Here is a 27398-nt window from a genome sequence, read left to right on the forward strand (position 1 = left end):
AAATATTTCCCTTCTTCCTTGAATATCTCCCTTCCTCCTCACTTTCCTTTTCCCTCCTTCAGAAGCCCTGTTGAGGAGGAGAAAAAGAAGAGTTTAAGGGCAAACACAGTTTCAAATTCACATCCCACCTCTACGACGTGCTTAGTGAATTTGACCAGGCATATTATTTACCCTCCCTCAAGGCTTCCTGTTTTCTCACTGTAAGATGGAGACAAGACCACTTATTTTGCATGATTATACTCAGGATTGAATTAGACTTGTAACATGTGTGCTCCTTAGAGCAATCAAGAAATAAAGCTGTTATTTCTACTGCTATTCACTGAACAGACAAGGAAAAGCAGTACATAGAAGAGGTTAAACAGGAGGGTTTGGAAACAAGAATGATTTGGTTCAGATTATCTACAGTACTGTAATATGAGACAAGACATTAAATCTTTCTGTGTCTCAGTTTCTATAAAATGGTGGGGAAATGTCTGTTATGAGATATCAATATTTAATCCATGTGGAGCTGTTGGCACAGAGCATGGAACCTGTGTGCAACACATGGAACTCCTTTCTGCCTGGGCAGTTGGTATTAAGTTCCAGGGGCTGTGTATTCATTAATGTATAAGATGTGTCTTTTTCCTCACTTATGGCATGCATAAATGAGGAGCCAGGTCCACTGTGTGTCCATTATTTAAGGAAATTAAACCTAAAAATTGATATGCTTCCTCTTCTAGGTTTCCTAAACTGATCCCCAATTCTGAGACACATTCCATTATACTTAAGTATCTAATAGACACTTTTCCAAATAGTAAATGATCTCTAAGATGTCTTTCAAAGAAATTAATGTGAAGGTGCTAGTTGAGAAATTGTGTCAAACCCATCTTTCCTCCTACTAGGACAGCTTCCAAAAATTCCTTTTATGGTTATTGACTCACTGCTTTGCTCGCAGTGCTTTCAGTTTCATATTACTCTAAAGCTGTTAAGAGGTGGCTTGACTTCTGTCTGGTAGCTAAAGCAAAGCAAGCAAGACCTAGGATACGAGTGGGTGAAACAGAAGTCTAAAATCTAGTGAGAGACAGAGAAGTTGCAGAACCACGCCAACTAAGCTGAGAAGAAAACAGGTAAGAACTCTATTTTTTCCTCAGAGCATCTTTCTCTCCAGTGCTAAAGGAGCCCTGCTCTGGGAGAAGGAGATCATGATAAGATTAGTGCAGGGGTGGGAAGGGGTCTGCAAAGGTTCGTTAGTTTTCTAAAAAATGATCTGCATCGTATGATGCAGGGAACACAAAGTTGGTGCTCTGTGAAGATCTAGAGAGTTGGGATGGGGAACTAGGTGGGAGGACAACTTGGCAGGGGGGGATATGTATACTTAATGGCTGATTCATGCTTATGTATGGCAGAAACCACCACAATATTCTAGAGTAATTTTCCTCCAATTAAAAATAAAATAAAAATTTTAAAAAATCATCAGCACCAAGACAGGCTCATCCTGCCATGAGACACAAGGTCGGAGGACATCCTGGTGTTATCAGGTGGCAGCATGCCTGGGTCATGACTGTGCTTGTGTGGAATTACTGGGCTAATCTAATAGCTTGAAACAAATTAGTATTACCCTTCTCTTTGCTGATGTTGTCTGTGTTGACTGGGGTAGTTATATTACCAATGTCTTTATTATATTTGTTCAATACTGATTTGACTGCAGCTAAGAAACTGACAGGGTGACAAATATGTTATTTTCATGAGAAGGAAATAATACCAAATGAGATGTAGTGGTAATAGCCACCTGATACTCTGAAGACAGAGAAAAAGCTGAAAATCAGACTGAAAGATACAGATTCATGAAGACAGCATACTCTTCAGCCCTACTTGTGAAATTTGTTTCAAAGTGGACTTCTTACTTTAGAAATACCACAGGTTTCACTACATTCAATTTCTTGGTGCCAACTTGAGGATGTCTTATGCCTTAGGAGCGGAATTCAACCTCACTACTTTACTAAAAAGCTTCTTCTTTAAAGACTATCGTGGTGCAGTGCTAAAGGCACCATCATTGTTTCCTCTGCCCTCTCTGGGCTCTCAAGGAGTTGTGATCTTGCCTTCTAGAAATTCTTCCTCTGACTTCCTTGATTTGGCACTAGCTCCATTTATCACTTACCCTCTGACAGCTTTCTCTCTCCTTTTCAGCTTCCCCTCCCTTTCTGCCTCCCCATCCCTCTCTCCTTACTTCCACCCCTCTTCCTTCTCTTCCTGCTTCACTTCTCTTCTATAACATGGGGAAAAGAACAAAACAGAAAACTTAGAACTGTATGGCTGGAAATATAGCTATTTTCTTTCAACAACTTTCTTCTCTAGCTGTCCTGATATGCTTCCTGATCTTTTAATCTTTATTTCATTGTCCTTTTTCCCTTACAAACATACACACATACATATATACAAACAATTTTCAGCAACATGCAGTATTTGCAGATGTAAGGTTTACCCCCACATTGTTGTAGGCTATTTATTCTGAAGGTAGTGAATTTTAACTTTCAGATCCCTTGCTTCCACAAGGCCATACCAAGGTTTTGGAAGAGTCTTGAGCCACGTGTTTCACAAGCCACATGTTTCACAAATTTTTTATAAAATTTGCTAAAGTAAGTTCCACTTCTAGAATAGCAGTGTGAGAAGTTCTGTGGACACTTATTCCAGTAGAAATAAGGATAACTAATGAGAAAAACATGCATTTCAAATCATTAGAAATTGTTCAGAGATATATATATCAAGCAATTAACATTTATTCATGAAATTCTTTATTCATAGTAAGAATTAGTGAATAAATAAATACCAAATCTCTCATACATAGTAAGTACAACAAATCTCTCTGAATCCTATTCTGCTTTACATTTAATGTCTAGTATAAATTTTTAATTGAGGATCCAAAAGGAAAGATTTCCATGTAAACTAAATGGAAGATTTTGTGCATGAGGGTAGCTGAACGCTGGCTGATAAGTCACTGTCGTATCAATATCTTTAACGAACTACTCTGATTGTACTTCTGTAACTTTCTAAAAGGAGGCAGATCTTTCCCTCATCTCTCTCACTGTTGACATACAAATTTTGGCCATGTTGGGGGATTCTACGATTCCTCCTTCTGAATGCAAAATAACCTGATGAAAGCTCTTGATCTGTTTAAACTGGAAATTCTAATCCAACCCATCTCTTCCCTTGCAGACAAGGCGACATGGCCTCAGAGATCCACATGCCAGGCCCAGAGTGCCTCATTGAGAACACTAATGGGCGACTGCTGGTTAATCCGAAAGCCCTGAAGATCCTGTCTGCCATCAGGCAGCCTGTTGTGGTGGTGGCTATCGTGGGCCTCTACCGCACGGGCAAGTCCTACCTGATGAACAAGCTGGCCGGGAAGAAAAAGGGTGAGTGGCACCAGCAGAGCCGAGCCAAGTCCCTTCTGTCCATCCACACCCCCAGCACGCAGCACAGTGATGTGAGGAGAGGAAGTGAGAGACCTGGGAGGAATATTGAAAGCTAACTTTCAGTCCACAGTTATGTCCACATTGTCACTACGACCTGAAAGAATCAGCTCACCACTCTTTGCACTTTGCCTTAGTTTCTTTTTTAAAAGCATACATTGTTCCTTTCCTAGAAAGACTAATGTGGTAATAAAAAATAGGTAATGTATATAACAATAAACTATAAGACTCTTACAAAGATATTTGTATAGTAAGAACATTTCCACTGATCTTTAAGATTTAAAAATGTGTTTAAATTTGTATTGGCTATTCTTTTTCTTTTCTTTTCTTCTATTGTTGTAAGATATACATAACATAAAACTTACCACAAAATTTATCACTGTAACTTTTTAAAAATTCTGTGGTATTAAGTTAATTCACACTGTTGTGTAAACATCACCAACATCCATCTCCATAAACTTCCTCCCAAAAAAAAAAAACTTCCTCCAACAGGAACTCTGTACCCCAATAAACAATAATGCCCCAACCACCTTGACAACCACCCTTCTATATTGGATATAAATCTGATTGGTCTCATACAAGAGGAATTAGACATGAGTGTCCTTTAACGATTGGCTTATTTCACTGAGGATAATGTCTTCGAGGTTCAACAATGTTGTAGCATGTGTCAAATTCACTTCCTTTTAAAGGCTGAATAATTGTATGTGATACTAATTTGTTTATCCAGTCATCTAGCTGATGGACATTTGGACTGTTCCCTTGTTTTGGCTACTATGAATGATGTTACTGAGAACATGGGTACACAAACATCTATTCATGTCCTCGCTTTCACTTCCTTTGGGTATACACCCAGAAGTGGGACTACTGGATCATACGACAATTCTGTGCTCATTTTTAAAAGAAACGGCCGTACTGTTTTCCACAGAAAAGTGAAAGTGGAAGTCATTTAGTCATGTCCAACTCTTTGGGACCCTATGGACTGTAGCCTGCCAGGCTCCTCTGTCCACAGAATTCTCTAGGCAAGAATATTGGAGTGGGTAGCCATTCCCTTCTCAGCAAATCTTTCCAACCCAAGAATCAAACCCAGGTTTCCAGCATTGCAGGCAGATTCCAGGCAGATTTCCAGCAATGCAGATTTCCAGCATTGCAGGCTCAGGCAGATTTCCAGCATTGCAGCTCAGATTGCCAGCTGAGCTACAAGGAAAGTCCCATTCTGGTGCTTACATTCTGATGGAAATGTAAAACTATACCATTTTACATTCTCACCAGAAACACACAATGGTTCTAATTCCTCCATGTTCTCAGCAATACTTGTTATTTTCTGGATTTTTCATACTGGCCATCCTAAAGGGCATAAAATAGTATTTCATCGTGGGTTTTTTTTTAAATAAAAATTATTTAATATTATCAAATTCATTCAGTGTTAAATTGTCCAACTTTCTTATAAATATTGTTAACTTTTAGGATTCACTAAGATCTACACTAGTGCTTTTTTTGAAGTACAGTTGATTTACAATATTTTGTTAATTTCAGGTGTATAGTAAAGTGACTCAGTTATATGTATACATGTTTCAGATTACTTTCCAATATTGGTTGTTACAAGACACTGTGGTTTTGCTTTGTACATCTCTAATGACTAGGAATGTTGAGCATGTTTTCATATGTTTATTGATCACTTGAATAATTTCTTTGGAGAAACATATTCAAGTTCTCTGCTCATTCTTTTATGTGGGATGATCTTTAATTTGCTTATTTGTGTTGCACTGTAGGACTTCTTTATATATTCTGGATATCAATCCCTTATCAGATTCATAACAAGCAAATATTTTCTCCCATTCTGAGTTATGTACCTAAATCTGTAAAGAGTGTCCTTTGATACACAAAAGTTTTAATTTTGATCAAGTTCAACTTACATATTTTTATTTTGCTATTTATGTTTTGGGTATCATATCCAAGAAATCATTGGCAAATCCAAAATCGTGAAGTTCTTTTGTGTGTTTCAGCTCTAACATGTAGGTCTTTAAGGGCTTCCCTGGTGGCTCAGAGGGTAAAGTGTCTGCCTGTAATGTGGGAGACCTGGGTTCGATCCCTGGGTCAGGAAGATCCCCTGGAGAAGGCAATGGCAACCCACTCCAGTACTCTTGCCTGGAAAGTCCCATGGGCGGAGAAGACTGGTGGGCTACAGTTCATGGGGTTGCAAAGAGTTGGACACTACTGAGTGACTTCACTTTCACTTTCATTTTCTTGTAGATCTTTGGTTCATTTTGGTTAATTTTTGTGGAAGGGATGATTTCTGTCTTTCACCATTCAGTATAATGTTGGCTGTATCTTTTTTAAATTGTTATTTGTTGTTGTTATTGTTATTTACTATGTTAAGATCATTTTCTTTTATTTCTAGCTTGTTGATTGCTTTTATCATGAAAGGTATTTAATCTTTTCATGTATTCAATATTCTAATTGCCCTGTTTCTCTGATTGTAAGATGAATACTTGTGGTGGTTTCAGTTCTCCTAAACTTGATCTTGTTAACCGTCATCCCCACTCCCAGAGCCACCTGATGTCAGGACCCCACTCTCTCTTTCCCCATGCCCCCTGCAGGCTTCTCTCTGGGCTCCACTGTGCAGTCACACACGAAGGGCATCTGGATGTGGTGTGTGCCTCATCCCAAGAGGCCGAACCGCACTCTAGTTCTGCTTGATACGGAGGGCCTGGGGGATGTGGAGAAGGTAAGGAATGAGGTTCCAATCTGGACTAAGCCCTCGTGTCTGAATGTCCTCTACACTTTTCATTTTCCTTTAAATAAGACCTTTGTTTAACCACGTTTTTTCATTTCTGTCTATATGCTATGAAACCAAGCTAGGAACCAGGGGTTAGGAAAATATTCATAAGGCAGAATCCTAGAAGAGCATAGTGGTCAGTAGACAGTATCCTAATTAATAAAAAGCTATAAGCTAAGCAAGTTAACACAGATGCACAAAGGGAGTACAGATAAACTCCAAGTGATGAATTTTATCCTGCAAAGAACTTTAGGATTTAGCTTCTGAAGTGCCATACTCATGGATTTAAAGTCTATCAGTACCTCAATGACTTTAGCAAGTTATTCTAATCTATAAAATAGATGTAATAGATATACACTTGCCTCTGATATTGTATGGAATATTTAAAAGATAAGAAGTGCAAAGTGTTAGGTGAACAACAATTGTTTGATGAGATAAATACAAGTATTATTGCCCCCATATTAAGACAATTGTTCTGTAAAAATAAAGAGAAAAAATTAAATTTGAATTATATTTAAGCCCTTAGAATGTCCACCTGCAATGACTATTTGTTTTGCAACTACCTGCCAATGATCATAAGAGTCCAGTGAGAATCAGGGTAAACCAAAAACACTAATTACAAAACTATTCAAATTTCAAGTCCTATTAACAGTCATTTTTGCTGGGATTTAGCTGCTCTTACAGGTCATTTGTCTTAAAAAAAAAAACAAAACTAGTTAAATGAGCATCCTTTTACTACTGCTGATCAGGAAAGTGCCATAAGAATGAAACACAATCCTGGTAAAATATGTTCTGATTTTCAGGGTGACAACCAGAATGACTCCTGGATCTTTGCCCTAGCAATACTCCTGAGCAGCACTTTTGTGTACAATAGTATGGGAACTATTAACCAGCAGGCCATGGACCAACTGCAGTATCCTTTTGGGATCCAAACCACATCAAAGTCAGAGGGGAGACCAACATTTAAAAAATAGCTGACTATGAATCCTGGTGAAACAAACACAAGAAATATAAAAAAGAATTCAATGGCAAGGGGAAAATCCTATAACCTACTGAAGAGTTGATACTTGGGATACTTGGGTTAAGAACAAAGGAGAAACAAAGGTTTTGTATGTGGAACTAATATAGGATTGGGGGGGTACTCTTCATTCATGCCAGTTTTCCTTATTTTGCTACTCAGCTATGTGACAGAACTGACAGATAAAATCAGGGCAAGATCCTCACCTGATGTGGATGGGGTTGAGGATTCAGCTGACTTTGTGAGCTTCTTTCCAGACTTCGTATGGACACTGAGGGATTTCTCCCTCGACTTGGAAGCAGATGGACAGTCCATCACAGCAGATGAGTACCTGGAGAATTCACTCAAGCTTAAGAAAGGTAAAGGGGACTTAGAATTGGTAAACAGATGACAAAACACTAAAAACTATTGTTCCTTAGTTATCTATCAACAGTTGTCTTCTGTTTATAGTTTCTATTTCTTCTCAAGGGGTGATTACTAAGAAGTAATGCTTGTTTACTATCTGAATTAATAGATTTGGTTTTAGATTACTTTTCTCCCTGTTCTAAGAATAAACTTCTTTTCCTTTCACCTTCCCTATGCTGTGATTAGATTGGTATCTCCATGCTTAGGGCTTGTGATGCTGTAATTAGCCAAAGAATAGGAGTAGAATGGTCATTTATTTGAAGAAAAGAAATGCAAGCATGAACCATGCACAGTTCAGGGGTGGTAATGGATTGCTACAGGCAAATATTGTCTAATCTAGCCTGCCAGTTGGTTTTCTAAATAAGATTTTACTGGAATAATGTCATACCCATTCATTTATAGTTTCTTTATGACTACTTTTAGGCTACAATAGGAGACTTGAGTACTCAGAAAAGAGATCATCTGGCTTGCAAAGTCTAAAATATTTATTGTTTGACCCTTTACAGGAAGTGTTTGCAAGACCCTACATTAGGCAAACTCCTTTTTTCTTCCTCCAGGTACCAGCCCAAAAGATAAAACTTTTAATCTGCCTCGACTCTGTATCCGAAAGTTCTTCCCAAAGAAGAAATGCTTCATCTTTGATCGGCCCACTCACAGGAAGAAATTGAACCAGCTTGAGGAACTGTGTGACGATGAGCTGGACTCCGAATTTGTGCAACAAGCTGCGGTCTTCTGTTCCTACATCTTTAGCAATTCCAAAACTAAAACTCTCTCAGGAGGCATCAAGGTGGATGGACCACGTGAGTCCTATTCCCAGTCTTCACTCTCACTGTTAAGACTAAAGGATGGTGTGATAACATCCATGTAGCTTCAACTTTAAAAACTGCACATCTACTGCTATTATCGTGTTAAATTCTAGGTGGCACCAACACTTCTGATAGGTTTTATTAGTCAGACTTCATAGTTGAGAAAAGATACAAAAGGCAAAGAATAAAAGCTCTAAAAGCTGAAAATTGTCCTAGTAAACTGGACCTGCCCTATCCAACATGGTTTTCACTAGACAAGTGTGCCTATCTAAATTAAATGTAGCTAATAAAAAATATAGAAATTTAACATTCGGATCACACAGCTATATCTCAAGGGCTCACACACCTGAGGCTAGTGGCTCCCACCCTGGACAGCACACACAGAACACTTAAATCATCACAGAAGGTTCTCCTGGAACAATTTTCTGCTAGAATAAACACAATGGAGGACTCATTTTTATTTGCTCCACAAATATTAATCAAATGTTTACCAGGGCTGATGATACAGACATAAATGAGAGAGATATGGCTTCTGGCCTAACAGTGCCTGCTGCTAAAGTGAATGTGCTGAATGCATGCAGGACTTCGCTATCTAGAACAGAGGTTCTCAACCTTTGATATATTTATGCCACTTGAGGATCTTGCCAAAAAGGAGGGTCTAAGTCAGTCCAACTGGGATAGAGGCTGAGAGTCTGCATTTTTAGCAGGTTTTCAGATGCTGCTGAGGCATTGATGCTGTGAGACAAATGGTTGGTAATAGACATTAGAATTACACAGAATAGAAAGTTTCCTCATCCCGTCTAAAATAAACATCATCATTTGTTCTCTATTGTAGGTCTAGAGACCCTGGTGCAGACCTATGTCGATGCCATCAACAGTGGAGATCTGCCCTGCATGGAGAATGCAGTCCTGGCCTTGGCTGAGATTGAGAACTCTGCCGCAGTGAAAAAGGCCATCGCCCATTATGACCAGCAGATGGGCGAGAAGCTGCAGCTGCCCACAGAAACCCTGCAGGAGCTGCTGGACCTGCACAGGGCCACCGAGAAAGAGGCCATTGAAGTCTTCATGAAGAGTTCCTTCAAAGACATAGACCAATTGTTTCAAAAAGATTTAGCGGTAATTTTTTTCTCAAGTTTATACAAACTAGGTTCTTAGAAAGTAAAATAATAGAAGAAAATGAGATGGGTGCTTATTTTGAGAAAAGTAATTCTCACTAGATATTTAAGTGGTGAAAACCAATCTGCATTATCATAAGAAGAACCAATTTTATTATGATATATCTTATTATGCACTAAAACTTTTTTCTTTCATGAGTAAACAAATATTCTTTTCCCTATAGTTTCATTACATGCATATACAAGTAGCAGAGCTTCTAATCAAATTACATGCTCATTGTTATCAGACTCATTGGATATTTTGGCAATAAAGAAAATGTTAGTTTTAGTTATCACAAGCAGACTAATATTGAGCCACATTAATTTCATATGCAGTCACTGATCCAATGTGAAAAGCCAGAATTTATCTCCAAAGGTGTACCACATGGCTAGTAATCACTGCTCTGAAGGTCACCCCATGGTGAAAGGGCTTTAGTAGAAAGTCAGAATCTGGAGGAAGGATATGGTCCTGTTGAGTGCCTATAAGTCTGTCTAGGGGTCAGAGACCTTTTTTACTTTTATTTTTTTGAGATGCTTTTCCAGAAATTTCAACATCAAGCTAACATCTTTCACTCCTGTTTATTAACACTTCCTATTGTTTTGCATTAAAGGCCCAGCTAGACAAAAAGCGAGATGACTTTTGTAATCAGAATCTTAAAGTATCATCAGATCGTTGCTCTGCTTTACTGAAGGATATTTTCAGTCCTCTAGAAGAAGATGTGAAACAGGGGATTTATTCAAAATCAGGGGGCTATCGCTTCTTCATTGAGAAGATGCAAGAGCTGAAGAAGAAGTATCTTCAGGAGCCCAGGAAGGGCATACAGGTAAGCAAGGTTGATATACTCTCATTCAATAAGCACTACAAGGAGCCTGTTACACCAGGTATAACCTATGTGCTCATCCAAGAGTCTGCACTCAATTAACAACTGAGTTATAAACTGTATTACCAGATGTATCCAAAATTTCAAATAATGTCATCATGTATCTCTTTGCCTGTGGCTCCCCCCAGCCCCACACCTCCCTCCCTCTCAGTCTCCCTCTACCCCCTTTATTCAGATCCACTTTCTCCATGATGCCTTCCTTCTCCAACAAGCTCACGCCATATGGGACCACAGCACCCACAGCTCCAAAATCAGAGCCCTCAGTCTAAAAGAACAGAGGATCGCTATTTACATATATATCAACCTCTTATAAAGGATCCTGCTCAGGAGGGCACCTTGCTTGGCCAGTCTGGAGTGTGTGCTCATCCGAGTGCCAGGGAATCTGATCACCAGGCACACCAGGGCCAAGAGGAGCAGTTCCCAGAGGGAAAGGTGGTGGGCAAACAGGAGTGAGTGCTTACAGCCATTTCCTACTACTAACTGCATTTTGTCCGGGTCGCAGGCTGAGGAGATTCTTCAGGAATACTTGAAGTCCAAGGAGTCTGTGACTGATGCAATTCTACAGACAGACCAGACACTTTCAGAGAAGGAGAAGTTGATTGAAGGTGAGGAGCTAGTCAAGAGACTAGACAGCTCCGAAAGCTCTTAAAAGTTCAAACTAACTCTGCTGGGTGAACCTAGGAGCCTCAAACCATAGCAACATGAGAAAAGATGTCTCTTACTTGCTTAAGTTATTTCTGAGTAGGGCATATGAAGTCAGTAGCAACAGTGATAGGTAACTGTAGATGGAAGAAAGAAGCAACTTGGTCTCCACATACATTTTTCTTTTTCCTCTTCCTCCTGACAGTGGAACGTGTGAAAGCTGAATCTGCACAGGCTGCAGCAAAAATGCTGGAGGAAATGCAAATAAAGAACCAGCAGATGATGGAACAGAAAGAAAAGAGCTATCAGGAACATGTGAAACAACTGACTGAGAAGATGGAGAGGGATAGGGCCCAGTTACTGGAAGAGCAAGAGAGAACTCTTGCTCTCAAACTGCAGGTATATAATTGCAACACCATGTGGCTCCTGTCCTTCTGTTTTCCCGCCATACTCCCTGTTCACAAACGTGGCACATGAGAATATGAAGAATGTGAGAATATGGAGAGAATATGAAGCCCAGAAGAAAGACCTTGCTTGCTCACTTGTACTTTTCAATCCCTATTTGCCTGCCTGAACTGGCCCCTATAATATCTCGTTGTTGAAAGATTTTACTTGCAACTATGTCATACCCAGTCCTTTTTCACTATATTGTCAATCAGTAATAGCTATTATCTGCCAGGCATTATTTTTTTTAAATGGTCTTGTCCATATCTCTTACTTAGTACTGTACAAAGCAAGAACTGTTATGTCCCTATTACTTTGGAAATTAAAGAGAGGTTCAGATGAGACTAAATAATTTTATTAGGTCACAATGCTTGGAAAGATACCTGAACTGTATTCACCACTTACAGGAATCTATGATTTTTTTTCCTGTCACCCCTGGGATGAATTTTAGCTCTAAGGGATCCTTCATAAGTAGAAGGATTCCTTAACTCTTACACCACTGTATCCATCTGTTACTCCTACTTTTTTTCTGTTCCCTGCTTCTAGTATGTGTTAAGTTGGGAATTATGTGGAGAAATTCAGTATGGTCAAATCTGGTACCCTGATATTCCCTCACCTATATTTTGCTCCCACCACCACCAAGTTGTGGAAGCTTAGATCAAATTTCCTGATCTAAGATTCAGACTGCATCAGATTTTGAAAATTCTTCTTTTATTTCTATATTATATGTGTATGTGTGTGTATTTAAAAATCAAAATGCATAGATTTGAAGTCAAACATTTCATTAAGATTGCCCGCAAAGCTTGTATACAATTAATGGGAGAAAAAATTAGAAGGATAATTGAGATTCATCACCATATCAGGAGATATGAGTCAAAAATATTTCTTAACTCAAGAAGACTCAGGAAAAGTAATCACAGAGCTAGAAGGGTCAAGAGAAAGAATGATAAAAATTAATGATGGAAAAATTTCAAGAAGACATTAAATATTTTTTAAAAATCTATGACATGTGGAAACTAGACAGAAGTTAGAGATTTTCTTAATGATATGCGTTATTTAGTCTCCATTTGTACTTTTTTAGGAACAGTCCCGACTACTACAGGAAGGATTCCAAGAAGAGAACAAACGACTTCAAAATGAAATACAGAATCTCCAGAAGAAGATGGAAAAGCCAAGGCACCCATGTGTCCTAAGCTAAAGAATTAAAGAATAGAGCTTTCCTGGTAACTCTTATCAAAGGCATTACTCAAGAAGTTTAAAACTAAGAAAAGTGTCACCATATTTGATAATATTTAGGTTTTGCATTTTTATTTTATTTGGTTTTGCTATTTTATTACACTAAAATTTGCAAGGACATGCAGCACTATAATTGAAATCATGTGCATCTTCCTCACAATATTGTCAACTGTGTAACAAGATGTATTTTACCTCTGTGACAGCACAGGAGACATCATAAACTAATACCATCAGGAGCTTCTTCTTCCAGATGACCACTAGTTAGACAAGTGGGTACTGAGCAAAGTCTTAGGTCAAAGTCTTGGGACATAGTTGGTCATGACTTTGACCAAATACACAAGAGGTTCCAATATCAGGGACAACCATTCTAGTTTCTTAGTGAAGACAGTGTATGGTGTCCCATTGTTTTCAGACTGCACAGTCTGTCAGCAGTGATGTGATTCCTGGGCCTGGGAATGGGCAATGCTTAGTGGTGAATTTCAAGCTAAAGTAAATCACCTTCCATAGTGATCTAGAATCTCTACAGAGTTTTCACAGGAAGATGGAAGAAGCCTTTAGTACGATTATAACTTGAATCATAAATAAATGGGCTAGAGAAAGAAACTTTTCCTTCTTGCTCAGTTCACTCAGGTTACAATTTAATGGGACTCTTTAGAACTTTAGGTGACACTAAACATAGTAACAGGATGACAACTACATATTGTGTGTTTGTAGCGATTTATAACTTGCAAAGATGAACTTAAAATGATGACAGACAATGTGTTAGAAAACTGAGCTAAATTGATTATTAGATTGTTTATAACCTTAAACTTTAGGCTATCTTTTCCAAATTCTTAAGAGTCATACTTGAAATCCTGCTTATTTTTCCCCAAGAGAATATGGGTTGTTTTTTACTTCTTTTGACCAGTAAAATAATGTTCTTGGTATTACTTAGGACTTTATCACAATTGTCAAAACTCCTAAGTATGTGGTTGAAGTTTCTTAAAGTGATGAAGAATTATTTCCAATCTGGAAATAAATTATACTTCACTGAACTTTACATTTCTGATTTTTAAAATTATTTCACCAAGAAAATAATGTTTTACTTTACATAGCCATAAATTGGCTAACTTTATTGTAAAAGATGGGATAGTAACTATTCATGACTTTGTGAGCTATGTGGTCTCTGACTCAACTGCTCAACTCTGCCATAAAGCAGCCATCGATGATACAGAAATGGATGGCATGGCTATGCTTCAAGAAAATACTGTTTTCAAAAACAGCTGGTACCCATGAGCCATAGTTTGCAGACCCTTGCTTTATGTAATAGAAATACTAGTCAAAATTCTATATACCTGCCTTATGTTTCTTGAATTTGTATGGAACATATGAATTAGATTGCATATGTGAGCATGTGAAAAGATCACACAGGGCTTCAAAATATTACATGATAAGAGAAAAGCAGGGATGCAGCTAATGCCACTGAATCTACATTAATAAACCTGTTTGTTCCGGTTGTTTTGAGACTTACTCTACTGAATCCCCTTCACTCCCATCAGGATTGAGAATGCCTCCTTCCATAATTGGGCAAGTGCTAAGCAGTACTTCCTTACTCAAATTGCAACTTTATAGGAAACCACATGAGACCCAAAGCACATTAGATGCAGTATGTATGTAGATAATTCTTTGTACTCTCCAAGCTGCACTGCAACAAAGGAGTAAGTCAAATACATTTTTATCACTTGAAGAGACTTCATGAAAGAAAAGAATAACTGTTCCTTCAAGATCAAATAGTGGTTTCTTTGCTAATCATTTAAAAATCAGAAAATTAAAGCTAAATTAAATTAGGTAACTTCTCTAGAATGGTAGCAAGAGTTTCTTTAACAGATTCCAAATCATCTAACCTCTGGTTTAACGCTTTTTCTATAATATATCCAGGAACAAAATCCAGCTGTCTTCCCAAGGAGGTGTGTTACTTTCACCAATGGTCCTTAATCTAGCTATGCATTAAAATAAATGTATTAAATATAAGGCGATTTTCAGGCCCCTACCCTTCCCCTGACTTTGTGATATAGTAGATCTGATATGGGTCATTGAGAAGCATAATGACAAAAGCACAATTCAAGGTGATACACTTTCAATCTGCCAAAGATACCACATGTTAGAGCCCATATTTGCTGACCCTTATGGGGTTTCTGTGTCAAAATTCTTTTTAGCCTAAAGAAGTATATTTTCTCTAAGTGACACATTATTACTTTTCCTTCTATGAGTTTATATAGGAAATATATGCTCCACTGATCTAGAGGAAGGGGACACACCATAAACTGATACTGGCAAAATATTGACAGCAGAACTCCCTGCCCTACTTTGTCCAGGGTCAATAATCTATTAGATCAATGAAAATGTATTTACTAAAACACACAAATATAAAGATTTAAGAAATATTTTGAATATTTGATACATAAAGAGATAAACAAAAAAAACATTACCACAATAAATGCATAATTTCAAACTAAGTTCAGTCCAGTTCAGTTCGGTTGCTGTCATGTCCGACTCTGCAACCCCATGGACTGCAGCACACCTGGCTTCCCTGTCCATCACCAACTCCCAGAGACTACTCAAACTCATGTCCATCTGTTGGTGATGCCATCCAACCATCTCATCCTCTGTTGTCCCCTTCTCCTCCCGCCTTCAATCTTGACAGAGCCAGTCACAGAACAAAAGACAGGCAAACTCGTCCAGTTTTTATTATGGAGATTTTTTCCAACCTAACTCCAAAACAATCCCTCTAGAAAGTTAGATTTATGGCCTAACTTTATTCTCTTGGGCTCCAAAGTCACTGCATATGGTGACTGCAGCCATGAAATTTAAAGATGCTTACTCCTTGGAAGGAAAGCTATGACAAACCTAGACAGCGTATTAAAAAGCAGAGACATCACTTTGCCTAGAAAGGTCCATATAGTCAAAGCTATGGTTTTTCCAGTAGTCATGTATGGATGTGAGAGTTGGACTCTAAAGATGGCTGAGCACCGAAGAATTGATGCTTTTGAACTGTGGTGGTGGAGAAGACTCTTGAGAGTCCCTTGGACTTCAAGGACATCAAACCAGTCAATCCTAAAGTAAATCAATCTTGACTATTCATTGGAAGAACTGATGCTGAAGCTGAAACTCCAATACTTTGGCCACCTGATGCAAAGAACTGACTCACTGGAAAAGATCCTGATACTGGGAAAGACTGAAGGCAGGAGGAGAAGGGAATTACAGAGTACAAGATGGTTCAATGGTATCACCTGCTCAATGGACATGAGTTTGAGCAAGTTCCAGGAGATGGTGAAGGACAGGGAAGCCTAGCATGCTGCAGTTCACATGGTCACAAACAGTCGGACACAACTGAGTGACTGAACAACAATAAGAAAAGTTAGATGAGGCTATGTGGAAAACAGGAATGCTCAGACTAAAGGGATTCATCCATTCACAATATTTGTTGAAGACCTACCAGGTACACGGCCAAGGACTGCAAAACACAGTTGAAGTTTCTCTCTTAAGGAGCTAACAGTCTAATGATGAAGACAGGTATTAAACAAATAAATACAGGATATTAAATACCCAGGAAATTGAGGGGAGAGCATTTCTATGACTTGGAATGAGTTGATCTAACCAACTACACCAAGATATCTCAGATGATGCCATAATATGTCTTAACTAGGTTTCCTCTTATCAATCAACTAGTAGGAAAAAATCAAAATTGGGAGGGAGAAATAGGAAGAGAAACAAACTTAGGAAACAAAGGGTCTATCATAGGGCCCCAAAACATAACACAGTGTGTCCTGCACTCAGCTTCTCATCTTTTTGAGGCAACTGGTGAAAGAAATGAAAAAAGCAATGAGCCCCATCTAGTGGCCAGTATTTTAAATTTTCTTCATCATATTTTATCACTCCTGAAACCTCTTAACTTTTGTGCATATTTATTGCCTAACTCGCTCAGTAAAATATAAGCTCCGAGTGGGCAGAAACGTTCTCTGTTTTGGTTATTATGGAATCAGCAGGATCTAGAAGGCTGTCAAATACATAGTAAGCCCTCCCATATAATAAGAATTTTTAAACACATGAACGAATATTTTATACACAGCATTTATCATCCCAACTGCATTCCTGATGTTTTTGCCTGAAAGTTTACCATTTGATTATTTAGCATCATATTGAATGTTTCCAGACTTTGATAGCCATTTGTATCCTTGTACCATTTAGAAGTGAATCTTCTTCTCTCTCTCCACAAAGGATTTCTTCGTGATCCCTTCTTTAGAGACCTAAAGAACTAGGTGTCAGTTTATGTCCTGCCATTGCTCTGGGGAACTGCCTGTCATAAAGCACGAAGTACGGATTTTGGACCAGCAGCATTGCCAAAAGGACTGCACACCAGGACAAATTGTGGGGGAAAGGGCAGTAGCCAGAGAAACGCTCCAGGAGCTGAGAACCTGCTGAGAGCCCTTAAGAGAGGGGCCTCTGAAAGCTGAAAATCTCCAATGTGATCCAGGAATTCCAGAGGCAAAGTCAGATTGAGAAAGGAAGAAAAACACCATACTGAGAAGAGCAATTTCTACCAGGGTCTAACACAGTGGGTGCCTGTGTAGCATCATTTTCTAATACCATTAGCCAGAAGCCACACACCTAACCCATGTCTTGAAGGGCACAATGTTTCTACCAGCACAATTTTTATTGTTACACCTTACACATGGTCCCCATGTTTTGAATGAATTTTTAAAAAAATATTTATTTCTGCCTGTGCTTGGTCTTCATTGCTGTGCACGGGCTTTCTTTAGTTGTGGTGTGCAGTCTTCTCGTTGCAGTGGCTTCCGCTGTTGCAGAGCACAGGCTCCAAGTGCACGGGCTTCAGTAGTTTTGGCATTTGGGCTCAGCAGTTGAGTCACACAGGCTTAGATGCCCTGTGGCATGTGCAATCTTCCCCAACCAGGGATCAAACCTGTGTCCTCTGCATTGGCAAGTGGATTCTTAACCACTGGACCACCAGGGAAGCCCTGAATGAATTTTTATTACCCAACTGATTTGTAAAGTCACAATTCATTTTTGCTTTTTAAAAACTGTCCACAACTGTGAAGACTTTCTCATCCTCAGTAACCAACATTAATATTTGAATTGCTATTATTCAGTTCAGTTCAGTTGAGTCGCTCAGTCGTGTCCGACTCTTTGCGACCCCATGAATCGCAGCACGCCAGGCCTCCCTGTCCATCACCAACTCCTAGAGTTTACTCAAACTCATGTCCATCGAGTCAGTGATGCTCTCCAGCCATCTCATCCTCTGTCATTGCCTTCTCCTCCTGCCCCCAATCCCTCCCAGCATCAGGGTCTTTCCAATGAGTCAGCTCTTTGCATGAGGTGGCCAAAGTATTGGAGTTTCAGCCTCAACATCAATCTGAATTGCTATAAATCCTGCCAAATGTGTACTTGAGAAGGTACACAGGTAGACAAACAAATATAAAAAATAGATATATAGTTATGCTGGCCAATCATTCTACTATAATTTTTGAAATGTTTAAGCTAATGTTTGTACAGCTATCATAATTTGGCCAAAAAAACACTAATTTACTGTAATAATATATATGCACACACAAAGTAATCCATTTAAAATAGCTGCATGAGACTGAAAACTAAACGTAACTCTTTTTTGACATAGTTGTGTATATTTAAAGCAGGCAACATGGTGATTCCATATACATATACACTGTAGAATGATTAAGGAGATCAAGATAATTAACACATACATCTCCCTCACATAGGTAACATAGTTAATTCTTGTCTGTGTGTGTGTGTGTGTGTGTGTGTGTTGACAAAGCTTAAGATTTACTCTCAGCAACTTTCAAGAATATAACTCTTTATAGCAGGAATGTAAGATGGAAAAGGTTCTAGAAACTTGCAAACTTAGACTCAGTTGTCACTTTCTTCTGGATCAGGTCCTTCCTCGTACTGCTCTAGGATTATGAGTAAAGGAAGAAGTTAGTTCTGCCTGCCTGACCCTTAGTACCTACAAGGGACAAATGCCACTTGAGAAGCATTTCCAGATAATAAGGCATTGCTAATATCTTTCACTTTGTTCTCCCCTCTGTCACTCTATGGTCATCTGGAAGGTCCATGTAAAGTGAAGTGCCTTTGGTCAGCAAACAAGAGGGGTCAATAATCACAGCAGTACTATGACTGCATATCAGGAAACCTATATGAAAGAGTTCAACAAAATTGAGGTTGATTTCTCTCTTATGTCAATATAGGAGGCCCAGAGCTAGAATGGTGGCTTCATGATATTAAAGCTCAGGCTCCTTCTCTCCCATCCATTGTTCTACCACCTTCAACTTGAAGATTCCACCTGGGGGTTCAAATAGCCAACATGTCTGCACTCCAACTGTCAGAGAAACCACTAACCTAGGGATCAACAGGGGTGTAGGATTCCTCAAGACATTTCCTAGAAACAGCACAGACAGCTTCCACTTATATCCTATGGCCCATCAGCTACAACAGAGACTGGGAGTGCAGTCTTTAAGCAAGCATCCAAATACTCTGCTGAAATTTGGGAGTCATACTGCTATAGAAGAAAAGAACACTAAATATTGGGGCATAACTAGCAGCCCCATCCTAAAGACTCTCCCTTTTTCTTAAGGAACAATTGTACGGTACTTAGGAAGAAATGAGCACAGTTCTAAGTTCTTTTTGTTTGTTTGTTTGTTTTTTTAGGTCTATGGAGTCATTCAATCCTCAAAATAGCACTATAAGTAAGGTTCTAAAATCTACATCCCACAGATAAGGAAACTGAAGCACAGAGATATGAAGTAACTCGCCCAAGGTTATACAGCTAGAAAACTGCACAGCTGAGATCTGATCCACACAGTCTGGCTTGCCAAGTAGGCTATATTGCCTTCTCTCTGCTGTATTTCAGAATATTTTTAGTCTTCTCTATGAAGCAATGGAAAAGTCTTTATCTCCGTAAAGGAGATGAAGTGATGTGAAGTGAAAGTCACTCAGTCGTATCCGACTCTTTGTGACTCCATGAATTATACAGTTTGTGGAATTCTCCAGACCAGAATACTGGAATGGGTAGTCTTTCCCTTCTTCAGAGAATCTTCCCAAAATAGGGATAGAACCCAGGTCTCCCGCATTGTAGGTGGATTCTTTACCACCTGAGCCACAAGGGAAGCCCTTGGGAGATATTGCCTTTTTATTCAGAAAACAAATGAGCATAAGATATAAAAGTACACTCATTAGCTATTAGTTCAAAGGAGTCCCTTACATTGCTCTTTCAAATGCCAACATGACTATAAAGAATAACACATGGCTTAACATATCACAACTATTTGAATGCCCAGCATGTGGTCTTTCAATCACTTAATGAACCTGCACAAAAACCAGTAACAACGAATCAAACACACTTATGCTTCCTGTCTCTACTTAGTCACTTTAGTCACTCAGTCCTGTCTGACTCTTTGTGACCCCATGGACTGCAGCATGCCAGGCTTCCCTGTCCTTCACCATCTCCTGGAACACACTCAAACTCATGTCCATCCAGTTGGTGATGCCATCCATCCATCTCATCCAATGTCGTCCCCTTCTCTTCCTGCCTTCAATCTTTCCCAGCATCAGGGTCTTTTCAAATGAGTCATTTCTTCACATCAGGTGGCCAAAGTATTGGAATTAAGCTTCAGGATCAGTCCTTCCAATGAATATTCAGGACTGATTTCCTTTAGGATGGACTGGTTAGATCTCCTTGTAGTCCAAGGGACTCTCAAGAGTCTTCCCCAACATCACAGTTTCAAAGCATCAATTCTTCGGTGCTCAGCCTTCTTTATGGTCCAACTCTCATATCCATACATGACTACTAGGAAAACTATAGCTTTGACTAGACAGACCTTTGTCTGTAAAGTAATGTCTCTGCTCTTTAATATGCTGTCTAGGTTTATCAGAGCTTTTCCTTTAAGGAGAGAGAGTCTTTTAATTTCATAGTTACAGTCACCATCTGCAGTGATTTTGGAGCCTAAGAAAAATAAAGTCTCTCACTGTTTCCATTGTTTCCCCATCTATTTGTCATGAAGTGATGGGACTGGATTCCATGGTCTTAGTTTTTTGAAGGCTGAGTTCTAAACCAGCTTTTTCACTCTCCTCTTTCAGTTTCATCAAGAGGCTCTTTAGTTCCTCTTCACTTTCTGCCATAAGGGTGGTGTCATCTGCATATCTGAGGTTATTGCTATTTCTCCCAGCAGTCTTGATTCCAGCTTGTGCTTCATCTAGCCCAGCATTTCACATGATGTACTCTGCATTTCAGTTAAATAAGCAAGGTGATGACATACAACCTTGACATACTCCTTTCCCGATTGGGAACCAGTCCCTTGCTCCGTGTCCAGTTCTAACTGTTGCTTCTTGACCTGCATACAGATTTCTCAGGAGGCAGGTCAGGATGTCTGGTATTCCCATATCTTTAAGAATTTTCCACAGTTTGTTGTGATCCACACAGTCAAAAGCTTTGGCATAATCAATGAAGCAGAAGTAGATGTTTTTCTGGAGTTCACTTGCTTTTTCTATGATCCAACAGATGTTGGCAATTTGATTTCTGGTTCCTCTGCCTTTCTAAATCCAGCTTGAACATCTGGAAGTTCACGGTTCGCGTACTGTTAAAGCCTGGCTTGGAGAATTTTGAGCATTACTTTACTAGAGTGTGAGATGAGTGCAATTGTATGGTAGTTTGAAAATTCTTTGGCCTTGGAATGAAAACTGACCTTTTCCAGTCCTGTGGCCACTGCTGAGTTTTCCAAATTTGCTGGCGTACTGATTGCAACACAGTCACAGCATTGTCTTTTAGGATTTGAAATCACTCAACTGGAATTCCATCACCTCCACTAGCTTTGTTCATAGTGATGCTTCCTAAGGCCCACTTGACTTCGTACTTCAGGATATTTGGCTCCAGGTGAGTGATCACACCATTGTGGTTATTTGGCCATGAAGATCTTTTTTGCATAGTTCTTCTGTGCATTTTTGCTATCTCTTCTTAAAATCTTCTATCTTAATATCTTGATAGATATTAAGATATCTATTATATATAATAGATATATTAAGATAATATCTTAATATCTATCTTAATATCTGTTAGGTTCATAACATTTCTGTCCTTTATCATGCCAACCTTTGCATCTTTCCACAAGCCTTATATCCTTATCCATCAGAGGGAAGAAAGAATGGAAACTACAGTAACAGAAAACAAACCAAACTGATCACTTGGATCACAGCCTTGTCTAACTCAATGAAACTATGAGCCATGCCATGTAAGGCCACCCAAGATGGACAGGTCATGGTGGAGAGTTCTGACAAAATATGGTTCACTGGAAAATGGAATGGCAAACCACTTCAGCATTCTTGCCTTGATCATCTTAGGAACAGTATGAAAAGGTAAAAAATAAAGACACTGAAAGATGAACTCCTTATAGCCCAATATGCTCCTGGAGAAGAATGAAGAAACAGCCCCAGAAAGAATGAAGAGCCTGAGTCAAAGCAAAAACAACACCCAGTTGTGGATGTGACTGGTGATGGCAGTAAAGTCTGATGCTATAAAGAACAATTTTGCATAGGAGCCTGGAATGTTAGGTCCATGAACCAAGGTAAATTGGAAGTGGTTAAGCAGGAGATGGCAAGAGTGAACATAGACATTTCAGGAATCAGTGAACTAAAATGGACTGGAATGGGTGAATTTAACTCAGATGACCATTATATCTACTACTGTGGGCAAGGCTCCCTTAGAAGAAATGAAGTAGCCCTCATAGTCAACAAGAGTCCAAAATGCAGTATTTGGAGGCAATCTCAAAAACAACAGAATGATTTCTTTTCTTTTCCAAGGCAAACCATTCAGCATCACAGTAATCCAAGTCTGTGCCCCGACCAGTAATGCTGAAGAAGCTGAAGTTGAATAGTTCTATGAAGACCTACAAGACCTTCTAGAACTAACACACACACAAACACAAAAAAGATCTCCTTTTCATCATAGAAGACTGGGATGCAAAAGTAGGAAGTCAAGAGATACCTGGACTAACAGGCAGGTTTGACCTTGGAGTACAAAATGAAGCAGGGCAAAGGCAAACAGAATTTTGCCAAGAGAATGCACTAGTCATAGCAAACACCCTCTTCCAACAACACAAGAGACGATTCTACACATGGACATCACCAGATAGTCAATACTGAAATCAGATTGATTATATTCTTCGCAGCCTAAGATGAAGAAGCTCTATACACTCAGCAAAAACAAGACCGGGAGCTGACTGTGGCTCAGATCATGAACTCCTTATTTCCAAATTCAGACTTAAACTGAAGAAAGCAGGGAAAACCACTAGACCATTCAGGTATGACCTAAATCAAATCCCTTATGACCATATAGTCGAAGTGACAAAATTTTCAAGAGAATAGATCTGATGGACTGCCTAAAGAACTATGGATGGAGATTTGTAACACTGTACAGGAGGCAGTGATCAAAACCATCCCCAAGAAGAAGAAATGCAAAAAGGCAAAATGGTTGTCTGAGGAGGCCTTACAAAGAGTTAAGAAAATAAGGAGAAAAGGAAAGCTATATCTATCTCAATACAGAGTTCCAAAGAATAGCAAGGAGAGATAAGAAAGCCTTCCTAAGTGATCAATGCAAAGAAATAGAGGAAAACAATAGAATGGGAAAGACTAGAGATCTCTCTACTTAAACCCCACTGAAATAGCATTGAGGCAGTTCTTTTAAGTGATAACCCCGTAAGAGCCAAAACAAGGGGAATGAGAGTGACAGCAAGACTAAAGATGTTAGAAAGCAAATAGGCAGGTAGAATTTAGAGCAGATTAAAAAACTTGGATCCCAGATCAATCACAAAGAAAGTTAAGAAAGCAACTACACCTACCCTCACAGAACTCTTCAAAGATTCAGGACTAAACACAGGAGGGTCATTTAAAGTCCTTTCTAACAAAGAACTAGATCCCCAGATCCCCACGGCAAGTTCATGCACCCCCAATAACTGGTTCTCCTTCACTTCAGCAATAGATTGGCAGTTTACACTCTGAAGACTGCAAACAGAGAGGCTCCAAGTCAGGAGAAGCTAGGCAGAGGTGACTGTGGTGGGAATTCCTAAAAATGTACTTTCACAGCCTTGAGAAATTCCACAGCAATAGCACCTGGAAAAACAGCATGTGTTAAGAAACTGTGTTAATGATTATCTTTCATGTTTTTCTTAAGAATAATCTCCTTGTTACAAACCCCAAGACCAGACCCAGAAGGGAGTATGACTGGGATCATGAAAGCAGAGACCTTGGAAAACCGGATGGGGGTCAGGCTTGAACATTGCCTATGCACTTGCTGACTGTTCCTGAGACAAGCCCAAAAGGGAATGGCCTGGGGTAAAAACAAGGAGATCTGGACTATGTCAGCGTAGTGTCTTGGTAAAGATAAGATAAAAAAAAGTCTTGCAGTCTGCAATTAGGAATAAAAGCTGGACTCAGAGTGGACTCTGCACCTCAGTCCAGTAGAGGCTGCATGTCCCCTGACCCATTGCACCAGATTTCGTGTTTTGTCTTCATTCTCGTCACTTGCTCCCAGATCGTTAGGGCAACAGGTGACTGTGGAGGAGTAGAGCTGAAATAGAGGAGTAAGTAGATGTTGGTAGAATGAACATTGTGACCCTTAGCGCTCTTTCCCTCCTTTGCCATCACTTGAGCCCAGAAAACATCATCTATCCCTCTAACAATCTCCACAGATGTTTCTGCTTCTGCTCTGGGCCCAATGACAAGTCTCTTCTCTAAAGGAACTGGAGTGTCTATTTTAAATGTGACTAAGAAAAAAAAATAATAATAATAAATGTGACTAAGATATGCAGATGACACCACCCTTATGGCAGTAAGTGAAGAGGAACTAAAAAGCCTCTTGATGAAAGTGAAAGAGGAGACTGAAAAAGTTGGCTTAAAGCTCAACATTCAGAAAACTAAGATCATGGCATCTGGTCCCATCACCTCCTGGGAAATAGATGGGGAGACAGTGGAAACAGTGCCAGACTTTATTTTGGGGGGCTCTAAAATCACTGCAGATGGTGACTGCAGCCATGAAATTAAAAGAAGCTTACTTGGAAGGAAAGTTATGACCAACCTAGATAGCATATTAAAAAGCAGAGACATTACTTTGTCAACAAAGGTCATCTAGTCAAGGCTTTGGTTTTTCCAGTAGTCATGTATGGATGTGAAAGTTGGACTATAACGAAAGCTGAGTGCTGAAGAACTGATGCTTGTGAACTGTGGTGTTGGAGAAGACTCTTGAGAGTCCTCAGTCCATCCTAAAGGAGATCAATCCTAGGTGTTCATTGGAGGGACTGATGTTGAAGCTGAAACTCCAATACTTTGGCCACCTGATATGAAGAGTTGACTCATTGGAAAAGACCCTGATGCTGGGAAGGATTGGGGGCAGGAGGAGAAGGCGATGACAGAGGATGAGCTGCCTGGATGGCATCACCGACTCAATGGACATGAGTTTGGGCAAACTCCAGGAGTTGGTGATGGACAGGGAGGCCTGGCGTGCTGCGATACATGGGGTCTCAAAGAGTTGGACACGACTGAGTGACTGAACTGAACTGAAGATTATGTTATCCCTCTGCTTAAGGTTTTCCAATGGCTACTTCAATATAAAATAAAAACTTTCTGTGGTCTTCATCTGCATGATCTGGTCCCTGTCTTCCTCTCCATCCTAATCTGGAAGCACTTTCCCCTGGATTATTGTGTTTTATACACACCTGCCTCTCTCCTGTTCCTCACTTGCCAAGTTTACTCATCTATCAGAGCCTTTTCAACTGCTATTTTCCTTTCAAGAATTATTTTTGACAAGGCTGTCTCTTTATCATTCAGTTCTGGTTCAAACGTTACCTTCTCAAAAAAGAAGACTTCCTGACTATCATATTTAAACTATCTGCAGTCTGCAACCCTCATTGTTTCTTTCAGAGCACTTATCACCATCTGAAGTCACTGTATGTATTTATTTAACTATTGTCTGTTTCTTCTTCTTTAAGGTTTGAGACACTTTCTGTGCCCCATTACCCCCAGAAGGCTCGGCATCTACGCTGTCAATTCGTATATTTGTTAAATCTGAGAAAAAGAAAACCAGTACCTGGTATGAGGGACTGAACTGAAACTTACCCTTAAGGTTTCAACAGTGTTAGGAACTAGCCCAGGTGTTTCCAATTAAATATAGCAATCTGACAGAACACTAACATCAGACAGTCACTCTACAATTATGACGAAGTGACACAACAGACAAGTTCAAGCAATAATTGCGCCTAAACCCAGATAAAACAAGGTCACTGCCAACTACCAAAACAGCAAACTTCCTCCTCTCCTGACTAGCAAAAACATTGCTTTTTATCAATTACAAAATTAGCTTTGCAATTTTCCTCCCTTCTTCTACATGAGGTATATTATGATACCCGATCTAATGATTACCCCCACTTCCTGACAGCACCCAAAACAGCATGGATCTCCATTTCCTTGGACCCTCCCCCCAAATCACTCAATATAAGCCCAAATCCTCTAGGTCTCATCTACCAGTTTGTTATTGAAACGACCCACAGTTCCCCAAGATGTAAGCTCTCTCTTTTTGCAAGGAGTAATAAACCCAACCTTTTAACTACAGGTGTGTTCCTTGTGGCCTCTTGGTGGAGAGTATTGACAAACCATTGTGCCTCAACAGTAGCTCACAGTCTGGGGTAGATTCCCTACTGTACACAATAATTTCTCCACCCACCTAATCAACTTCTGAATCTCTTGGTACCTAGCTGCAGAGTAGATTCCTTCAACCAAAGATTATCTTTGTTCTCTCCTCTGTAGTTGAATAACAAGCTACTGCTCTTCCCACTCCTTCTATCCACTCGTCTTCTTAAGTTAGGAGAGGAAGAAAAATCTAGTTATGAAACTCAATTCTTACCAGAACCCCTCCTTTCACTAAACACCGCCCTCAACAGATGAGTAATTCCTGGTGTTCCTTTTTCTCCTAGCCGATTTTTTTCCTTCACCGTTTCAAGTGTCACTTACTTTGCTTCTCAGTTTCATACCACATTCCATTTTCAGTTCTCTGATCGAACTCGTTCAGGAAGGTAAAGTTCCTCTGTGCTTTTTTGTTCAAACCGCACCCCGCACCCCCACCCCCAGCCCCCGCCAGGTGATAAATACACGTACAAACCCTTTTACACACTCTCTTTAGCCTTGCCCTCTCTGGCACCTTCTAACATCATTCTAACTACAACCCTCCCCTTATCTAAGTCCTGTGGCCCCACCTCTAGCCCTTTCTTCCAAATCAATCCTTGCCCTAGAATCCGCCCCAAACCAATCGGTCACATACATCCAATTAGAGCTGTGGACCTAAATTTCATACCCAATCCCGGCCTTAGACAACCCCCCGCCCCATTCCACCCCTTAACCAGACCTGCTTCAGCAGCTCCGATCTGGCTCCGCATCTCCACCTGCCTGGTCCACCCCAATCCCGCTGTCCGCACAGCAAATCGCGTCCGAATCCAAGCCCCACAGACAATCCTGATCACATCGCAGCGAAGCTCCA

At 39.7% G+C, this 27398-nt stretch overlaps 1 protein-coding gene and 1 long non-coding RNA gene across 3 annotated transcripts; one reads left to right on the plus strand and one right to left on the minus strand.

Moving 5' to 3' along the window:
• Positions 1-952: 952 nt before the first annotated feature.
• Positions 953-14308, plus strand: LOC122436719 (guanylate-binding protein 1-like). The gene is made up of 11 exons (XM_043460744.1): positions 953-1106; positions 3193-3392; positions 6047-6174; positions 7029-7138; positions 7406-7602; positions 8206-8448; positions 9290-9570; positions 10220-10432; positions 10992-11094; positions 11337-11530; positions 12657-14308. The coding sequence occupies exons 2-11, from the start codon at positions 3203-3205 to the stop codon at positions 12771-12773; spliced, it is 1776 nt and encodes a 591-aa protein (XP_043316679.1). The 5' UTR covers positions 953-1106; positions 3193-3202; the 3' UTR covers positions 12774-14308.
• LOC122436721 lies at positions 3367-27398 on the minus strand. Of its 2 annotated transcripts, none has more exons than XR_006268087.1 (3): positions 27267-27398; positions 7450-7574; positions 3367-3485 (listed from the first exon to the last, which is right to left on the minus strand). It is a non-coding gene; the product is annotated as an uncharacterized LOC122436721 (long non-coding RNA). The 2 variants fall into 2 exon arrangements; XR_006268086.1 differs by having other exon boundaries at positions 7450-7592; positions 27267-27390.

This window comes from Cervus canadensis, chromosome 2, assembly GCF_019320065.1.
Source record: "Cervus canadensis isolate Bull #8, Minnesota chromosome 2, ASM1932006v1, whole genome shotgun sequence".
Taxonomy (NCBI): Eukaryota; Metazoa; Chordata; class Mammalia; order Artiodactyla; family Cervidae; genus Cervus; species Cervus canadensis.

Bases quoted from the DNA above. Each gene is read 5' to 3' on its own strand.
- LOC122436719 (XM_043460744.1), top strand. From the start codon at position 3,203: ATGGCCTCAGAGATCCACATGCCAGGCCCAGAGTGCCTCATTGAGAAC. The intron at 8,449-9,289 runs GTGAGTCCTATT...TCTCTATTGTAG, and splicing joins CATCAAGGTGGATGGACCAC to GTCTAGAGACCCTGGTGCAG. The intron at 11,095-11,336 runs GTGAGGAGCTAG...TCCTCCTGACAG, and splicing joins GAAGGAGAAGTTGATTGAAG to TGGAACGTGTGAAAGCTGAA.